Below are 17,175 nucleotides of genomic sequence, written 5' to 3' on the forward strand. Positions count from 1 at the left end.
TTAATTTTTTTGCTCTACGCCTTCCCCCCTCATAAATAACAAACAGTCCCGGCGCAGCGACTAGGAGTTTGCACAGAACACTGAGTTTAAGTCTTGTTGGGGTGTATTCACGAAAGAGCAGCAGAAACTGGATTTAGTACAATTTCAGTCGGGCTAACCTATTTACATGTGTTTTAAAAGTCCAGATTTAGTCAGACCAACACAATAATTGGACCTTTTCTAACATCATCTTAAAATACTGATAGTCACACACTGTCAACTTTGTTATTTTAAAAAAGTCAGGGAAAAATGTATAAGGAAAAACTACATTTATAGATTATTATCATAATTATATATTTGAAATTATGCTACAGAAATATAATATATTATGCACTTTTTCCAGGTCATTTCACCTTTTTCTTATTTATTTATTTAATGTATTATTATTTTTTATTTATTTATTGTAACTAATTTCCGTATAATTTTCTTGTACTTCTAACTATTTTCTTAAATTTTTGGGTCATTTCCTCTTTTATTGCTCATTACGTTCTTCCCATATTTTTGAAAGAATTTAAGCTAATCTTCTCAGGTTTCAAAGGGTTAATGTTGCTTTCTGCACCAACTGCCACTGTCCATACACTAATGATTTGTTCTCAGTCATTTTAGTCTCTCTGGTTAGATATAGTGAGGCTTAACTGATTGATGATCGCAGGCTGCAGATTGCCATCTATGGACATGGATTTATTGTTGTTTTTTTACATGAGGGCTCATGTTGCTGGTGTTGTTTCACTAGTGTGCGCATTTGTATGTTCACACCCCCCATTTAAATGATAAACAATAAGGTGTCCTCGGAGCATGTTTTAACTGACCTACCCTTTACTCTCACTTAAGTATCTACAGTTATTACACAAGTACTTAACTTGAGAAAACTTTGTTTACAGGAACAGTACTTTTACTTGAGTATAATATTCTAGTACAACAACAGGGTGCTGTTCTCAGATCACTCTCTCCTACTGTCAGTGCTGCTCTCTGCTCCCTCGCCTCAACATGCTGGCACTCTTTATGTGGCAGCGGTCAGTTGTCATGCAGTTGATGTGCAGATTGGATACTTTCACACAGACAAATGGGGGTGTGTCTGATTCTCACAGACACAGAGACTCAGAGAGAAGCCAAATACTTCTCCAGGCTCCTACCCTTACACCACATCATTACAGTTTTAACGCAGTCACTCTCAGGTTGTACATCATTTTGTTTTGGCAGCGTCGAGCACACGAGCATTTTAACACAACAATCCCTATAACATGACTGTTGAGTTAATGTATACATAGAATTAAGTTCAAGTCTCATTTTTGCAGTTTTATTCCCGTTTGGTATGATTCTCTTCTTTTTCTTACACAAAATCTGCTATCCTGCATCTATGTGTTCACACAGCTCACTGTAACCTTAATTTAGTGCAATCAGACAACTACAGTTCTTATAGCCTACATGTGTGTCCTGTGTACAAAAAAATATAATAAGCAGCATGGAGTCATACTGAGGAGTACTGAAAATCATTAAGCAGTAAAGACATAAATGAAATAAGTGAATGTTGTTAATCTGCTCTTAAATACAATGTAAAATATATTTTACACAGTCAAATCAGAAATCACAATCAAAACTGTAAAATCTTTTATTTAAAAGTTTTATTATTTATGTTTATGTTATGTATCTTTATTTTAAAGACAGTTGAGTTTTGATTGCAATGGACAAAGGTGTAAGAATAATTATACAACACTGATAATAACACAGCAAGATACTATTATGAATGCAGCTCAAAGTCATTCACATATAACAAAGAAAAATCACAGTCATTTGATTTAAAATAAAACATCAGTACAATTACAAAAGACAAAAATCAGTAAAATGATTATGATTAGTAATGATGAAAATTATTAAAATAATTTTGTAATTATATATCTTATTTCTTATCTTTTATTTAATACCCATATTTCATACCCTTTTTGCGGTCTTTGCATCTGAGAGTGACAGCTTCTCCCTCTAAGAGGAGCTCTACAGCAGGTGGGTCAAATTTGGGGCACATTATCAGAAAGTATGTTTTTACTGCAGATGAGGTTTGGCAGTAGTATACATCAGAGTGATTTAACATCAGTGCTGAAAACACCAAAGAGTAGTTTTGGTCCACTGAAGTCAGGTTTTGTCGTGCTAGGTCAACTTGGGTGAAGTAACCAACCCAAAGCGGGGGCTGGTCATCACTTAAATCAACGACAGTGCACGGCAAAACCACCGTCTCTCCCACTGAGCGGTAGATTATTTCTTGGATCAGGTCTGACAATACAGGATGACTACTGACACACTGCTGTTGGTTCATCACCAGACAGGTGACCATGATGATGACGGTTGTTGTGAAGTTGGATACACGAAGAGTTGATGTGTTTTTCACCACTTGGTAACTTGCAACATTGTCCGTCACTGATGTTGTTTCGTCCTCAAAAAGTCTGGTCCATATTTCTTGATCATATTTAGGGTAACTTTTGAGCCACTGGACGTCCAGATTGACAGCCGCTCCGTCACATGGTACGTCTGCTGTCTTTCCAGGTCTCACTGCATAATATCGAATGATATCCACTGAAGTGCAGATAACAACACTGCTGTTTTTCTCATGTCACTTTGCCCTCAGTCCAGCACTCCTCTTGATAAAGGCCAGAGTCAGAATGGGTCAGGTTCTTGATCATGTAAGAAGTATTATCCTCCTCTCTGAATTCCCAAAGTCTTTGTTTCAAGTCTTCAGGTACTGTGGACTTCTCAGGCCAGAGGTTAGAGGTGTTCCACAGGACGAGCTTCTCCTTGCCATTTAATTTGGAGATGAGGCAGCAGTTGGCTTTCTCGGGGAGGTCGAAGCTGTAAGATGCCCTTGCCGTCTTGACGATGACGAGTTCCTCTGCATGAATGTAGCCGATGAGAGCAAACAGCAAGAGGCAGAGCTCCGTGACTGCAGCCATTCTGCTCTGAGGTCTACTCGTGAGTGTCATACAAACACTGACACCGCTCACCTCATCAGCTCTGTGTCAGCCCTCATCAGCAGCTCCTCTTTGTGGCTTAAAGAACGTGACTTCTTTATCTCGTCATCATAGGAAACACTGAAGCATTCGGCTCGCTATCAAGTAATCTATGGACTTATCTAAAACCACCAAGACTGTCGTGTCTTTAAATTCGAATTTTTGAGAGATGTGTGAAAAAAAACAGAGACGCGTGTGTGTAAGAGCGAGACATAGACAAAAAAAAAAAATCAAAAAGTGAGGAAGTAAAGACTACATCTCTAGTGTAAAGGTTATTGGATTTTCACGTAATGTCTCCAGTTAATGAATTCAGTCATCTTAACAATTTTCCAGAACTTTCTTGAAGCCTAACAAAAGCACGATTCCATATTTTCCTGGAACTCCTCCCACAGTCGGGTGTTTGCTTTGGTGACTCAAGTAATCTTTGTCTTTTGGACATATCTAAAACCACTGAGACTGTCGTGTCTTAAAACACATTTTTTGAGAGATATGGGGAAACCACCAGTGATAAGTGTGTGTGAGAGACAGACATAATTTCTGTATCTAAGTCTGCAGTGGCTTAAGAGAGATGAGTATAAATAAAGATAATAGATATATAAAAAATGAAAAAGTAAGGAATGTACACCTTTTGACAGCTTCAGAATACAACCTTTCAGAGTTCAAATAAGCACTCTGCATTGCTCTGATAGATCTCATTATTGTACTCTTACTGCTTCTGCTTGCATTCACAAGCATATCTTAAGCCTTGATCCAGTGGTCAGATGCCCTCCTCCTCCATCTCCCCCTTGGTGTCTCTCTCTATCTCTCGCTTTCTCCCTGTAGCATTAGTCACTCATCATTTAAGTATAAATCCCTTCTAGAAGTCGTGCTCCACTACATTCACAAGGGACATATCATGCGTCAGTCCCACGACTTAGATTACTGTTGTGTACTACAAACTGCAAGAGTAGCTTGGGGGATGCAGCATGATGCACTTGCTGTGTGATGCACTCTTGAACTCATGGTGCCATTTATTTATACACAGCCCTATTCACACAGGACTAGTATTATCAGGGGACCTTGTGATTTAGAAATTAAGATCACAAATGACTTCCACAGTTTCCAGAGCTCCCCAGGTAATACCAGTCCCCTGCGAGAATGGCTTTATTCTAAGTTTAGAGGAAGTAAAACAAAACTTAAGTTTGTCTTTGACTTGTGCTGCCAGCTTTGTTTATCATGTGTTGTTGGGACACTGGTGGTATCCAAACTCACATAGAGTCCAAAAAAGGTTCATTTGTTTTCACATTTACAGAACTTACCTCCACTGCACAACACAGGGTCTATGAATGTATAATGTTGTGAGTGGGATAGAGGTCATTCTCCCTTTTCAAATTTAGTGTACTATTAAATCGACTTTGAAACTGCTATTTTTAAGGTGGAAAAGCTACATAGTGTTGCTTTAAATATATGGATATGATATAAAATAAAGTACAATACTGTGAAAGACAGGTCAACAGCTTAGGAACAGATAGTAAAATAAATATATTTTGTGTACTGCAATGCGTACATATATAACACATAGTGATAAATATCTTAACAGAGATGTAAACAGTAATTAACAGCAATGAAAGCAGGTGGAGCCTGTGCAGTAGAATATATATGTGTAAATATACAGGCATGGCGGTAGTATTAGTGTATAGTGACATCAGTTTATCAATACAGTGTTAGTAAAGTGACACAGTGGTGAGCTGGCAGGCTCAAGGGTTCAGTAGTCCTTTGGCCTGTGGGATGAAGCTGTCCCTGAGCCTGGTGCTGGTCTCTGATAATTCTATGCGCTTGTTGGTAGGAACTGGCTCCCTGGGGCATGATGCAACACTAGCTACAAGAGGTGTTACTGCATCACATAACTCTTCAAAAGTTTCAGAAGTTTGGAATCCACAATTCCTCTGTGAAATCGTGGACTATCACCTCCCAGAAATCTCTCACACTCCCACATATAAGGGGCTTGTGTTTCCATTTCCACTCGCATAACACATTTATGTCACCTTAGACTGGAAAAGATAGCAGCTAGTGTGGTGTCTGCAATAGAAATAAAGCTGCTAATGTTTTGTCTATCGCCATGCTTCTTGGAATGTTATCGTGGCGAGAAATCGCATAACATCCTGAGAGACTATTTTTAATGCTTTTTTTGTATATTTGTTTTAGTGTTTTTTTAAACTTCTCTTTGTTGTGCAATTTTTCAGGTAATTTTCTTGCAGGCCTAATATTTTTGTCAATTCTTTGCTCATTTTAGGCTAATTTCTTAAGGTGCTTATTGCCTTCTTTCCATTTTTTGTTTGGAAAGAAGTCAAGCCAATTTGCTCCGGTTTCAAAGGGTTAACTTCCTACTAGTATAACCAGTTATGTCATCTATTGGAACTTCATTGTGACTCGGTTATTATGCTTTGTCTAATCGCCATTGGATCTAAGAAAACCAGTTAAGTTAAGCACAAATGAAAAGAAAATATTTTTTCTCTCATCACGCACCATACACACCAAACAGTTCTCCAGTTGTACTCCACACTCCTCTTATCTAAAATGGTTGTATAACCAGAGCATGGGTGATTTTACCCAGTGCTGTGGTGCTTCTCTCACACACAGTACTGTAGGTCACTGGGCTTCTCCCAGGCTCGCGGTCAGAAGGCCTTGGACGGTACAGTAGATCTGATTTTTATCTCCGAGCCTTTCTCTATCTTCTTGCTTAGCACAAACATGTCACCTCATTACAGCGATTCCACTGTTGGCTGCTTATCAGAATGTTGCCGCAGAGTGTTAACCAAAAGGTTTAAACGTACCGCTAAAATTTTAATTACACTTCAAAGCTTTTATGTTAAAGTCCTTTCTCATATTATTAAATTTGTGGACTGTTCAGCTTTTCCATACCTTGCCAATGTAATACACACAGAACAGGTCCCTTAGATCATCAAGTAAAGGTCGCCTCATTGTACATAGAATACATTGTGAATCAGTTAACGTTTGAGAGCTCCAGATGAAACATATGCTTGAAGAAGTTTATATCTATAAAGGACATTTTTTTCCAGATTACATTTTACATTGAAAACTTCTGTCTCCATGCCACTGTAGTAGAATTTATTTATTTTTATTAGGCTTGTGGTAGCAATCAAAGGAGACATGTGATGCACAAAGTGTTGGATGTATGTCATTGTGTAAAGCTGTAGGTGGAGTGCTGCCCATCAATACATCACTGGCAACATCACACTGTATAGTTTTGTACGTGTGAGGGTGTACCACACTTATGTTATAAACAAAGCCTATTTATGAAGACAGTGGTTATTGCAGCTTTCATAAAGTGGCAGATATATTGCTCCATCTCTTCCTGCTAGTTTAGGTTCATCTAGTGGTAACTGTGTGTTGGCGTGTATCCTCGCTGGCAGTCGTTGCTAGGTTACAGGTAGAAAAGTAAACAGACAGAGGGCTCCTCTCATTAATGTGTCCACAGTGTGGCACCAGGGGATACTGGTACTCTTTAAAAATGCCACAGCCAATCACAATCCCTGATCTGAGCTAAAGGAGCTAAATCAGCCTACTATATGATATATATTAGATGATATATATATAGTGTGTTGAGACTCAAAAATTCACTGATATTTCATCTGACGTGAGAGGATACAGAATGAGTCATATTCCTTGTCTATGTAAGAGGAGTATAAATTCAGCTATGGTGTGCTTGTAGTTTCTATATTTAGAGCATCTCCTCTCGCCCATTAAATTTGCTATGGTAAGCCAAACAGCAGTAGTAGCTGCCTCCTTCCCCCTGTAGCATCACCCCAGTGGAAGCAGCATCTGTGTTTGGGATGTGCCTATACAGCCCTACGGCTGACAGACTGCCCTCGGCCTCCTTGTGTCCTCTTGTGTTCAGAGGCTGAGAACAAGTGAGCGCATCATGTACTGTGTGGTTGCGTGTGTATATGTCATTGTAGGTATGTTAAGAGCAATCTGTTTGACTTGTGTATTTTCAGACTTGGGACATTTCTTCAACTGCAGTGAGTTTATTGGTCCTCATAGTGTCAAGAAGTGAATTTATCATCTTGATTTATGTTGCAGGTGTTACAAGCTAGGCATGTATGTCCCTTTGTATCATTCAGTGTCCCCTCTCGATAATAGGATGTTTTTGTCAGTCTGTAAAAGCAGTGCAGGTGGAGCTCTCAATGAGTTATTTTTTTCCTCACCAGCAGTTTGTTAGGGTGGGGTGGAGTATTGATCTTTCAGTCCATTCAGAGCTGATCAGATCATATCGATGGATATGAGGAGCAGTTGCTGGGAGAGAATGCAAATTTTTAGACCCCGCGTAACAAACAATTAGGTTTCACTTCCACTGCGCCTTATGTTCTACCGCTCCATCTGCACCCAGAGTATGCTCCGTGCTCCGAGAGTGTATATATAATCAACAGTGCTTCCTCTGAACAGTCCAGCTCCAAAAAAAAGCAACTACTGCTAGAAACTGACAAAACAAAACCCTGATTTTAAATGCAGATTCAGGCTGGTGAAATGTGAACTGCTGAATTGCATTTTAAATGAGGCTGAATGAACAGACATATCTAATACAGATTACATTATTTTAAAAGAAAGTTATTAATGAGTCTAAAGTCAGCTTATTTCTGGTAAGCTCAGTATTTTTTGGGGTGATCCATCGTTCATGATAAATGTGTCCACAGCAGCTTTGAGGAGAATAGATAGAGGCAGACAGACTGAGACGGAAGGAAAGAGGGAGAGAAACACAAAGGGCCATGAGTGGGTGAATAAGAGAAAGAGAGACTGCATGAATGGTCAGAGGGAGAGGAGTGAAACTGAAACTTCACTTTATTTGGAAATCATGCAGTGTGATTAAGTAAGGAATAATAACCAGCACCCTCACACCCTCTGAGATGTCTGTTCCTGATTGTAGTGAATGACGCAGAGGCTGTACGCCAGGAGCTTTTTAGTTGTCAAATATTAAAAGGAGCAATTTTTTTTCTGGCTTAAAATGAGGCAGAGCTGGAATCAACTTAATCATGTACCATTACTAAACTTCCATGAAATATCAGGCCACCACCTGACACATTCCTGCTGTAGAAAACAATACTAGGTTTAAGTCAAGTGCATGTCTAGACCATTTACGGTGCTAAATTGTGGCCAAATTGTCACACGGATAGTGGTAGTGTCTATGATATGAATTTCTGGATATGAGGTGATTACAGTTACAATAGATCCTAAAGTGGATTGGAGATGACATTATTAACTGTGTTTGAGACTGAGAGTATGAATACAAATGTTGATGTACATAATATCTTGGGGGGGGGGACTATTTGATTCTGCTGGCAAAATATTATTTACACAAATGTAGATCTGTTTTTTAAGCATTTAAAAAAAGTAAATTATTTTAAGCAACCCACTTTCACAAGAAGCTTTGAACAAACAGCAAGTTTGTGGGGAAAAAGTTTTTTAAAAATGATTTCCTTACATTTCACTGATGTAAACAGACGCACATTGGTATTGAAGGTGCTGTACAAAAATGCGTTCATATACACATATGTAGGCACGAATAGTTGCTTTTGCTAAATGTCGACTGCCATTTGCAAGGGCATATATAAATGGCAGCTGGCTGTATACCGTTTTAAAACACTGAGCAGCAGGGGAAAGATGTTCCTTATATTGATGGTTGAATGTTTTGTTTTCCTCAGTGAGTGACAGACTATCATGTTGAACAGGCTTGTCAGCTTGTGACGACTCTTTTCTTCCTCTTTGGCAGTTTTGGCAGTGCTGTTCTAAGTGCATTGTGCTGATTATGATATAGCACAAGCACTGTGGCCTAATGAGAGAATATAACCAAAGTTACTGCAAATGACGAAAATCCAGTGCAGCGCTTGTTTAAAAATAGCGTTTTCTATGAAGACATCAAGGCCCAAATGCACTGAAAGTAATCATTTACATTCCTCATTTAACACATATCCATTGATGCTATACGGTGCACTACAGGTTGCTTTTTTAATGTATGCATGCGTACAGATACACCCAATAAGAGTATCTGTACGAGAGTAGCCTATAACATTACATAAGGTTGAAGGGCAACTGGTGGGAGTGTGCTGCTGTTTATTTCAGTTGGTTTGCAGTGGAACACCAGCAAGTTTTTCCTTTTTTCCCCAGGGGGTTGAAAGTCACATAAAGCATAACGAATCATAACTCTGTACCATGTTAATTCAATTCTTCTGTTAGGTTTATGTAGCAAGTTAGGTTTTATGACCAGTAGATAACAGTAAATATTCATGATGGTGCTGTTGTGCTTAACCAAGTGTCTAAACTTTTTCTCTCTCATTTTTAATGCTTAAATGCAGTGATAGATGGATAGATAGATAGATAGATAGATAGATAGATAGATAGACAGACACAGTAAAGGTACATACAAACACATATAACAGTACACCATTAAAAATGCACAAATGTACAATACACAAGATACAATAGTGCAAACAGGCAGGTAGGAGCAATACATTATATCAATAATAAAAGAGAGCACATCTTACAAAACAGTAGTTTCTCAAATACAATCATGTTATGTTCATTCCCTGAATGGCATAGAGAATAAGGACTTCCTATAAATGTTACGACTGGTTTACAACTATCATTTACTTTTAGGAGTTGTACATTTTACTATATGCATCTATTAGTTGTAGCAAGCAAGCAGACTTTTAACTATAAAGCATGCCAGGCGAGTATACTAACATTTTTGACAAGTTTATTTTATAACACAATTTGTCAACTTGACAACATATATGCATAAACATGGCAAGCAAAAGCCAATGTTTGGTCAAGGGTAAGAAACTTTTTTTATTAATTCATGTATTGAATAGCAATTCTTGCTCATGTTTAAAGTGTTATATATCTAGTGCACATAAAAATATAAAACTATAAAATACCAAAAAAAGTATATGAAAATATAAATAAACTTGAAACCGCTATCAACCTCTTTTGTAAACTCTCTTAGCATTAAAATGCAACCCATCTTATTTGTAGCTTGTATGTTGTTCCCACTACCCATTTTGTCTACTTCATATTTAAAATGAACAGAAAATATATTCTTAAGAATCAGGTTCCTTGAATCAGTTGCTTTGTTACTTCACCTATGTATTCATCTTTTATATTACAGGATTATACAGTAGGCTGGATAATACATGCATGAGAACACAGCTCAGGCACGATTACCGAATGCACTTCTATTTTTAGTAGCCCTGGTAGCTGATATATTACTGGCCCAGAGCTGCATCCTCCTAACATTAGAGTGCATCTCTTTGCATTGCTGCCTGTAGGCGTTATCAGAAATAACTGCGGTCACTGGGGCGTTCCAATTGGTTTGCATCTCAGTGATGCAGCTAGCTACGCTCTCTGCACAGGGCCGTGGGAAGACGTTTCTAGTTGGGGGTGCTGCGATAAGAGCTGCATTTTGTATGTGAATATAATCAACAGGATGATCCTCTTACGTTGATGAATTTTTCTGAAGGCATATGTTGTGAAAAATCCCTTTATATTGTAACATTCTATTATAACATGCGCCACTGCAATATGGATCAAACGTATGTCCCCACACTCCATTGCACAAAGTGAACACGAACAAACTGATTACTCATAGTTTTACAGGTTAAATCAATCAGAGCACTGCACACATATTCAAAACACAGCATTTTAACCTCAAACATACTTCACAGTATTTAAACCTTTGGCTGCGGAGGCACAGACAGACAGATACACACACACACACACACACACACACGCACACACACATGCACGCATCCGCGCACACACACAGACACACAAACAAACACACACAAATCATCATCGGCATATTCTCTGAAGCCAGAAAAAAAGTGTGCCAGTCTTTTAACCATTATGCGCCAGCTTTGTGAAATTAAAAAACGGGGCCATCAACACAGCAGACCAGAACATATCCAAATGCGCAGTTTCAAGCAACCCAAAAGGCCAACTTTCACAGCACAAAACTACATAGCCATCAGTATAAAAAACTGCCCAATAATGGCGTTAAACTGCACTGCGGAAACTCTTAATAGAACAGACACTGCACCTTGGCTGGGTTTGTGCTTCACTTATGTTACTCCAAAAAGTGGCTTGGCGCTCAGGGGCTGATAAGATAAAGTCACTCATTAGTGCATTAATGTCCAAACTGTTCGAAATGTCTGTGTGCACGTTCATCAGGGACAGGTGCGTGAGTCTACCGCAAGCTGACCAACAGTAGCCTACGTAATGTCTGTAAATACTTAACGTTATTTTTATAATTAGTAATTATTCAGTGTTTCTAATTAATTTTTAAAACTTACTTAAGCCTTCATTTTTTGGTAAATGCCAACAGAAAAAAATATTTTAAATTTTATTTCCTTTATTTTTTTCATTTTGAAGAGAGTGTTGTGATGTTGGCCTTTTCCAGCAGGGATTACTGCAGGTGCTGCAGCATCCCTACTTCCCACAGCCATGTCTCTGCATGAAGATCACTTTGCATAACCTCTGATTCTCAGATTTTGCTGTATTGACTGATTACTGTTCTTTCACTCTCTGTGTGTACACATTGAATTTCAGGGGCATGCTCTTTGTCTTTTGCTGGATAAGTTGATCAAATGTTTCCAGGTCACTAGGTTTTCTCCCGGCAATTTTAAATTATGATAAATGTTAGTGCTGCTGTAGATATTATTTTTATGTGGTCAAAAACAAAGGACTGTTTCTTAAAAATTCTAACTATTTAAAATAAAAGAAATAGTGGATCTTTTTTAATTTTTTTTGCTAAGAATTATGCCACAGTCTTTATCACAGATCTGTTAGCTGAAAAATTACTCATTTATACTTGAGTGTGTAACTGTACTGCGGGATGATATGATTGTTGCTTTGTGTCTCCTCATCTGTCCAACTCTGTCTGTTTGTGTTTTTTTTGGAATCAGAATCAGAAATACCTTCCCAAATCTGTCCTGCATGCCAAATGTTTTTTCCTAGGATGATAAAGGCATGATCCGTCCTACTTTTCCTCTGATTGGCTAGTACTTTTTGCCTTCATTGGTAGTATTCGATAGGTTTGAGTAAGAGGAATGACATATGTTTGAGTTAGGATCATAATGATAACTTTTTTTATATAGCACATTTAAAAACAGTCAAAAGAGTGCTTTGACAAACAAAGCAAAGCAGAAATGGGAAGCATAGATGGCGATGCAACAACGCAAAGCCAAACAGTCCCACTGAACGCAAGTGAGACAAAACTAGGGTAGAGTTAGGTTAGAATTAAAGCCAGAGGACAAATAACGCAAGATGCAGGATGTAAAATGGCAGTATAAAATGATACAAATAAATAAACCAAAAACTACAATAACATAAGCAATAAAAGCCGGGTAAGCCAATCAGAAGCAGAGAAGTGTGGCTCATGCCTTTGCCATCTGTTGTTTTAGTACAGAATGATACAGATTCCCACTGTATTGTATTTGTCAGTACCTGTGAATGAGCTTCTCAGCCTCCTGTTGGTGTTTTTGCTTCTGTTTGGGTGTACTGCTGGTTACAACTACAGGTTTTCCTACTTCTTACTTTAGATGAAACCACACCCATTTACGCATGACAAAAACTGCCAGGAGTCAAGGCCTAATGATTGGCTGCCAGCCTACTGCTCGTCAGCATCATTACAAGAGACTGATGCTAGCTAGGACAACCATGAATGTAGCCCACAGCCACACCACCTCATTACCACCGGCAAGTCTGCTGATCCAGCAGGGAGTCAGGGTGGTGGTCCAGCCACTGAGGATCCTTCTACAAGCCACAGTATCTTGGGAAATAGCGATATGGGTAGTTAACAGTTAACAACATCAACAGTTAACAACATCAGCAGCATCAGTTTTCTTGTGCTGCATTCAGGCACCTTTTTACATGTATTTAAACCTTTGAGCACATTGTTTAAATTTCTTTCAAAAACATGGGGGAAAAAGCTGATGAGCAAGTTGGGGAAAAAATGTTCCACAATTTGCAAGACATAAATGGATTAACAAAATAAAAAAAGAAAAGAAAAGCCAGGGAGAAATATTTAGGGGGGAAAGGGAAAAAGAAAACTATATTTATTGCTTATTGTCATAGTAATATATTTAAAATAATGTTCCAGAATTTATTTTTTTTTTTTTTAAAGATTGTTTATTTTTTTGCATTTTGCCTTTTAATTAGATTAGGACAGAAGATTGATAGCATGAAAGGATGAGAGAGAGGGGGTGACATGCAAAAAAGGGGTGCAAGCTGGAATCAGCAAGGACACTGCCTTCATATATGGGATGCCTGCTTTATCCATCAAGCCACAGGACGCCCCAAAATCATTGTAAATTTTTAAAGACTTTTTCCATTTTTTTTTTTTTTTTTTTGGTTTTTCATTGAATCTCAGGTAGTTTTCGTGTACTTACTGCTATTTTTTGCCCATTTCTTCTTTCTCTTTACATGTTTTTATAAAGATTTGCTCATATTTCAAAAGATTTAAGCAAAAATCTGGCGACTTTCAACTAGTTTTGTGTCATCACAGCATGGACAGCGTGTGCAGGCAACAGTGCAGTGGACCTCTGATGGCAAATGAGCTGTGAGCTCTGGTTTATGGGGGAAAGACAAACACTTTTCATCTGCGCACATTGCCCACACTATGATGACAGGGTGGTAGAAATTCACCACAGTGAGCTTTTAACATCTTTTTCAACGCAAATTCAGAAAGAATAAATCAGATGAACACAGAGGAGGTACACAAATTACATCATTCATAGAGGAGGTAATGTTAAAAACCCAATACCAAATGGGGTAGAGTTCCTAAGTGCTTTTTGGCAAGAGTGGTGTTAAAAGCCTCTGATGAACTCAAAGTGTGCCCTTTCACCAGGTCCCCAGTGTGTCGCACTACTTGCAGCAGTAGGCTGGCAGCCAATCATCGAGACTTAACGTCTGTCAGCCTGTTTTTGTCTCAGAGTGGGTGTAGTTTTAGCTAACGTGGGCTGGATAAACGCTACATGTGTGCCGGTTGTATGCTTGGGATCTTGGATGAGACTGATTGTTTGTGGACTTAATTTGTGAGTCGTACTTGTTGTGTTTGCTCTTGGTGGTTACACATGGTCCTGTTGCTCTCTCCAGAACAGGCCACCAGCAGTACAGGGGTCACCCCACAACGGCCAGCCCCCACCCTGCATGAACCCTGCCTTGATGAACGCTCCTTGGGTGAGAGAGGGGAGGAGGGGGCATAGTTTTTGTTTTTTTTTCAACTGACTCAAAATTGCACACAGACTCTTTCTGGTGATTGTCCACAGTATTTACTCCGCTGACACAATACTATGTGACAAGACAAGATTCGTTTCTCAGTATTCATGTATTTAAAATGAGATTTCATCATATTTATTTTGACTTGCCATTCATAACATCTTGTATTCCTGATTCACGACACACTTTAGAGCCGTTGCTGACTCTTCCATAACTATTTATATTGATTAATCATGTCAACCCTGGGTTTGCAAGTTAACCCTTTGAAACCTGGAGCGACATCACCTTTCTTGTGCTGCTTTCAGATCACTTTCATAAGTATTTAAACCTTTGAACTCTTAAGTAAATTGATGCAAATTCTTTCAAAAACATGGTAAAAAAGGCAATGGGCAACTTGTTGAGAAATGTTCCACAAATAGCAGGAAATTTGTAGATTTAGCAAATTATTTTAAAAAGCTAAAGAAAAAGGAAAAAACCGGGGAAAAACATATAATCATAATGAAGTATTAAAAATTATGTTACAGTATTATTATAATTTTTAAGCTCTTTTACCAGGTAATCTTCTTGCTTGTTTGTTTGTTTTTTGTGGTGGAGGAAAATTTTTTATTTCAAAGTTACTTGTGTAAATGATTTAATATAAAACAAAATTTTATAAAGAACTCAAAAAGACTTAGCTGTCACAGTTCATTGCTTGAAATTCGTTGTCTTGTAGAAAACTGTTGAACTGTAGTCACAAATGCCTACAGAAGGATAAAATAATATATTTTAAGTCCAAGACTCTGTCTATGTATAATTCATATTTCATACTTAAAGTTAATGGCATGCAGTGAATGGAATTTTACAGGAGACCTCACAGCTGTATAGTGAATCAGGTACTTCTCTCTGTGCCTTAGACTTTTGCAGTGTGAATGTTTATACAGCGTGACAGCAGACTTGTGTCATCTTGTGTCATCTTTGATTTTTTTTTAAAGGCATATACATTTATCCCTTAGGGACTGTTTGGCGTTACATTTTACGTGCTTTTCATTCTTCTTTTTTTTTCTTTTTATAATTTTGGCTGTGTTCATGTATATGGCATACATTTCGGCAAGATTGTGTATTTTTTTTAATCTTGGAATCTCCAGCTCAGCTCCTACAATACAGTACGTCTAAAATACACAGTGGAAACTAAAATGTTACATTCATACTGTTAAATGCAAAGAAATGTGCCATTGAAACCCATTCAAACTGCAGTTTTTAATCCCACAGCCATTAAAACATGCATTGTATTAGTTCTTTATTTCAGTGTATTACTATATATGGCATATTGAGAAAATATATCCTATTTCCAGAATGTGCATTGGCACAGCTAATGTTGATGTAGATCATTGATATATCCCAGGTTGAGATAAAAAAAAAAAAAAATCTACTTTGCATGTAGTATATTGGAAATAGTTCGATTTTTAGGTTTCCATCTAAAAACATTGGGGCATTATGACAAAAACCTGGCCTTTGAAGGGTGACATTTTTGAAAATTAATAAATATTTGATATTTATGATAAGGACGAATGTTGAAGAAGAAGAAAATCATATTGATGTATAATATTTTTCATACCCTGATTTTGAAAATTTTGTATGCAGAGCAGTGAGTGCGAGAATTTTACACTGCACAAAAAATACTAATATATAAAAATCAATGTTGCTTCCATTTATCAACATTTCCTAGGCTATGATAATAAAAAAGATCTATTTAGCATTTAGTATATTTAAAGGATTCCTTTTTTGTGTTTTTTTTTTTTCATCTAAAAACATGTGGCATCATTACAAAAAACTGGAAATTCTAAAAAAATTAATGAATATTTAATATTCATGATTAGGACTGATGTTGGTGAAAATAATTCAATGAAAGTAGGTAGGTAGTAGGTATTTGTATAATTTTTTTTAAAGCCATTTTGAAAAGCGCGTTTTGTCCGCAGAGTGATATGAGTGTGTGTAATATTGAAGCGGGCCCTAAAGGTTAATTAACCTCTTATCATTTGTCAAAATATTTAAGAATTTTACAAAAACTGCACCAAGCAAAGGAAACATTGAAAATTATGTGAAGATGAATTTATGGGTTTTATTTTAATAATATATTAAGATGAGTCATTATTTGCTTTTTCTCCTCTTATTTCTTATTACTTATCTCATTACTTTTCTTTGTCCCTGTTTTTTTATCTCACTGTCCACCCTGTTTTCTATCTCTCTCTCCACCTCCCTTTCCGCTCTCAGCAGTACCACTACCAGGAAGACGACTCACCACCTCTTGACCAGGGATTCCCGCGGCTCACCAATGAGGTGCGTGCCCCGGAGCTTGTGCACGTGTCCGAGAAGAACCTGTCCGAGATCGAGAATGTGCACGGCTACGTGTCCCATTCCCACATCTCTCCTCTCAAGGTAAGCACCCAAACCTCTCTCATCCTTCCAAATACGGACTCTTGCACCTGGCATAAAGGAACCCACAACCCTCTAAACCTTCATCCCAAATCAGCACCATAAGCAACAACCATGTCCAACTCCAAGTCTCTCTTTCCCGTCTGTTTGTTTTTTTAGCTTAAATATGACCTCAGTGTTTATATAGTTCATTTTATAAGAATGTATAATCCTCTGTTTTGTTTGTCAAATGTAAGGAAACACACTAACCAACAACTTGGAGTGTTTATAACATGACTGCTGATTGGCTAATACGAAAAAACAGGAGGAAAGACTAACAGAAATGATCGAAAACATACAATGTAGTTTCCATGTTTGAACATGTTACATTCTCATTGAATTCATGGCTATTTTGAGAGTATACTTATATGATGCAGTATATGAATTCTGCTTAGGTTGATTCTTAAATATTTCCCCT

General features: G+C 37.8%; 1 protein-coding gene across 1 annotated transcript in view; it reads left to right on the top strand.

Annotated features, from left to right (window-relative positions):
• Positions 1 to 17,175, top strand: part of dlg2 (discs, large homolog 2 (Drosophila)) — a 229,408-nt gene that overhangs the window by 59,015 nt on the left and 153,218 nt on the right. Inside the window, 2 exon segments of the mRNA XM_042498711.1 lie at positions 14,184 to 14,267; positions 16,557 to 16,721. Of these exon segments, the coding sequence (XP_042354645.1) occupies positions 14,184 to 14,267; positions 16,557 to 16,721 (249 nt within the window).

The sequence above is a fragment of the Plectropomus leopardus genome, chromosome 13 (assembly GCF_008729295.1).
Source record: "Plectropomus leopardus isolate mb chromosome 13, YSFRI_Pleo_2.0, whole genome shotgun sequence".
In the NCBI taxonomy this organism is placed as follows: Eukaryota; Metazoa; Chordata; class Actinopteri; order Perciformes; family Serranidae; genus Plectropomus; species Plectropomus leopardus.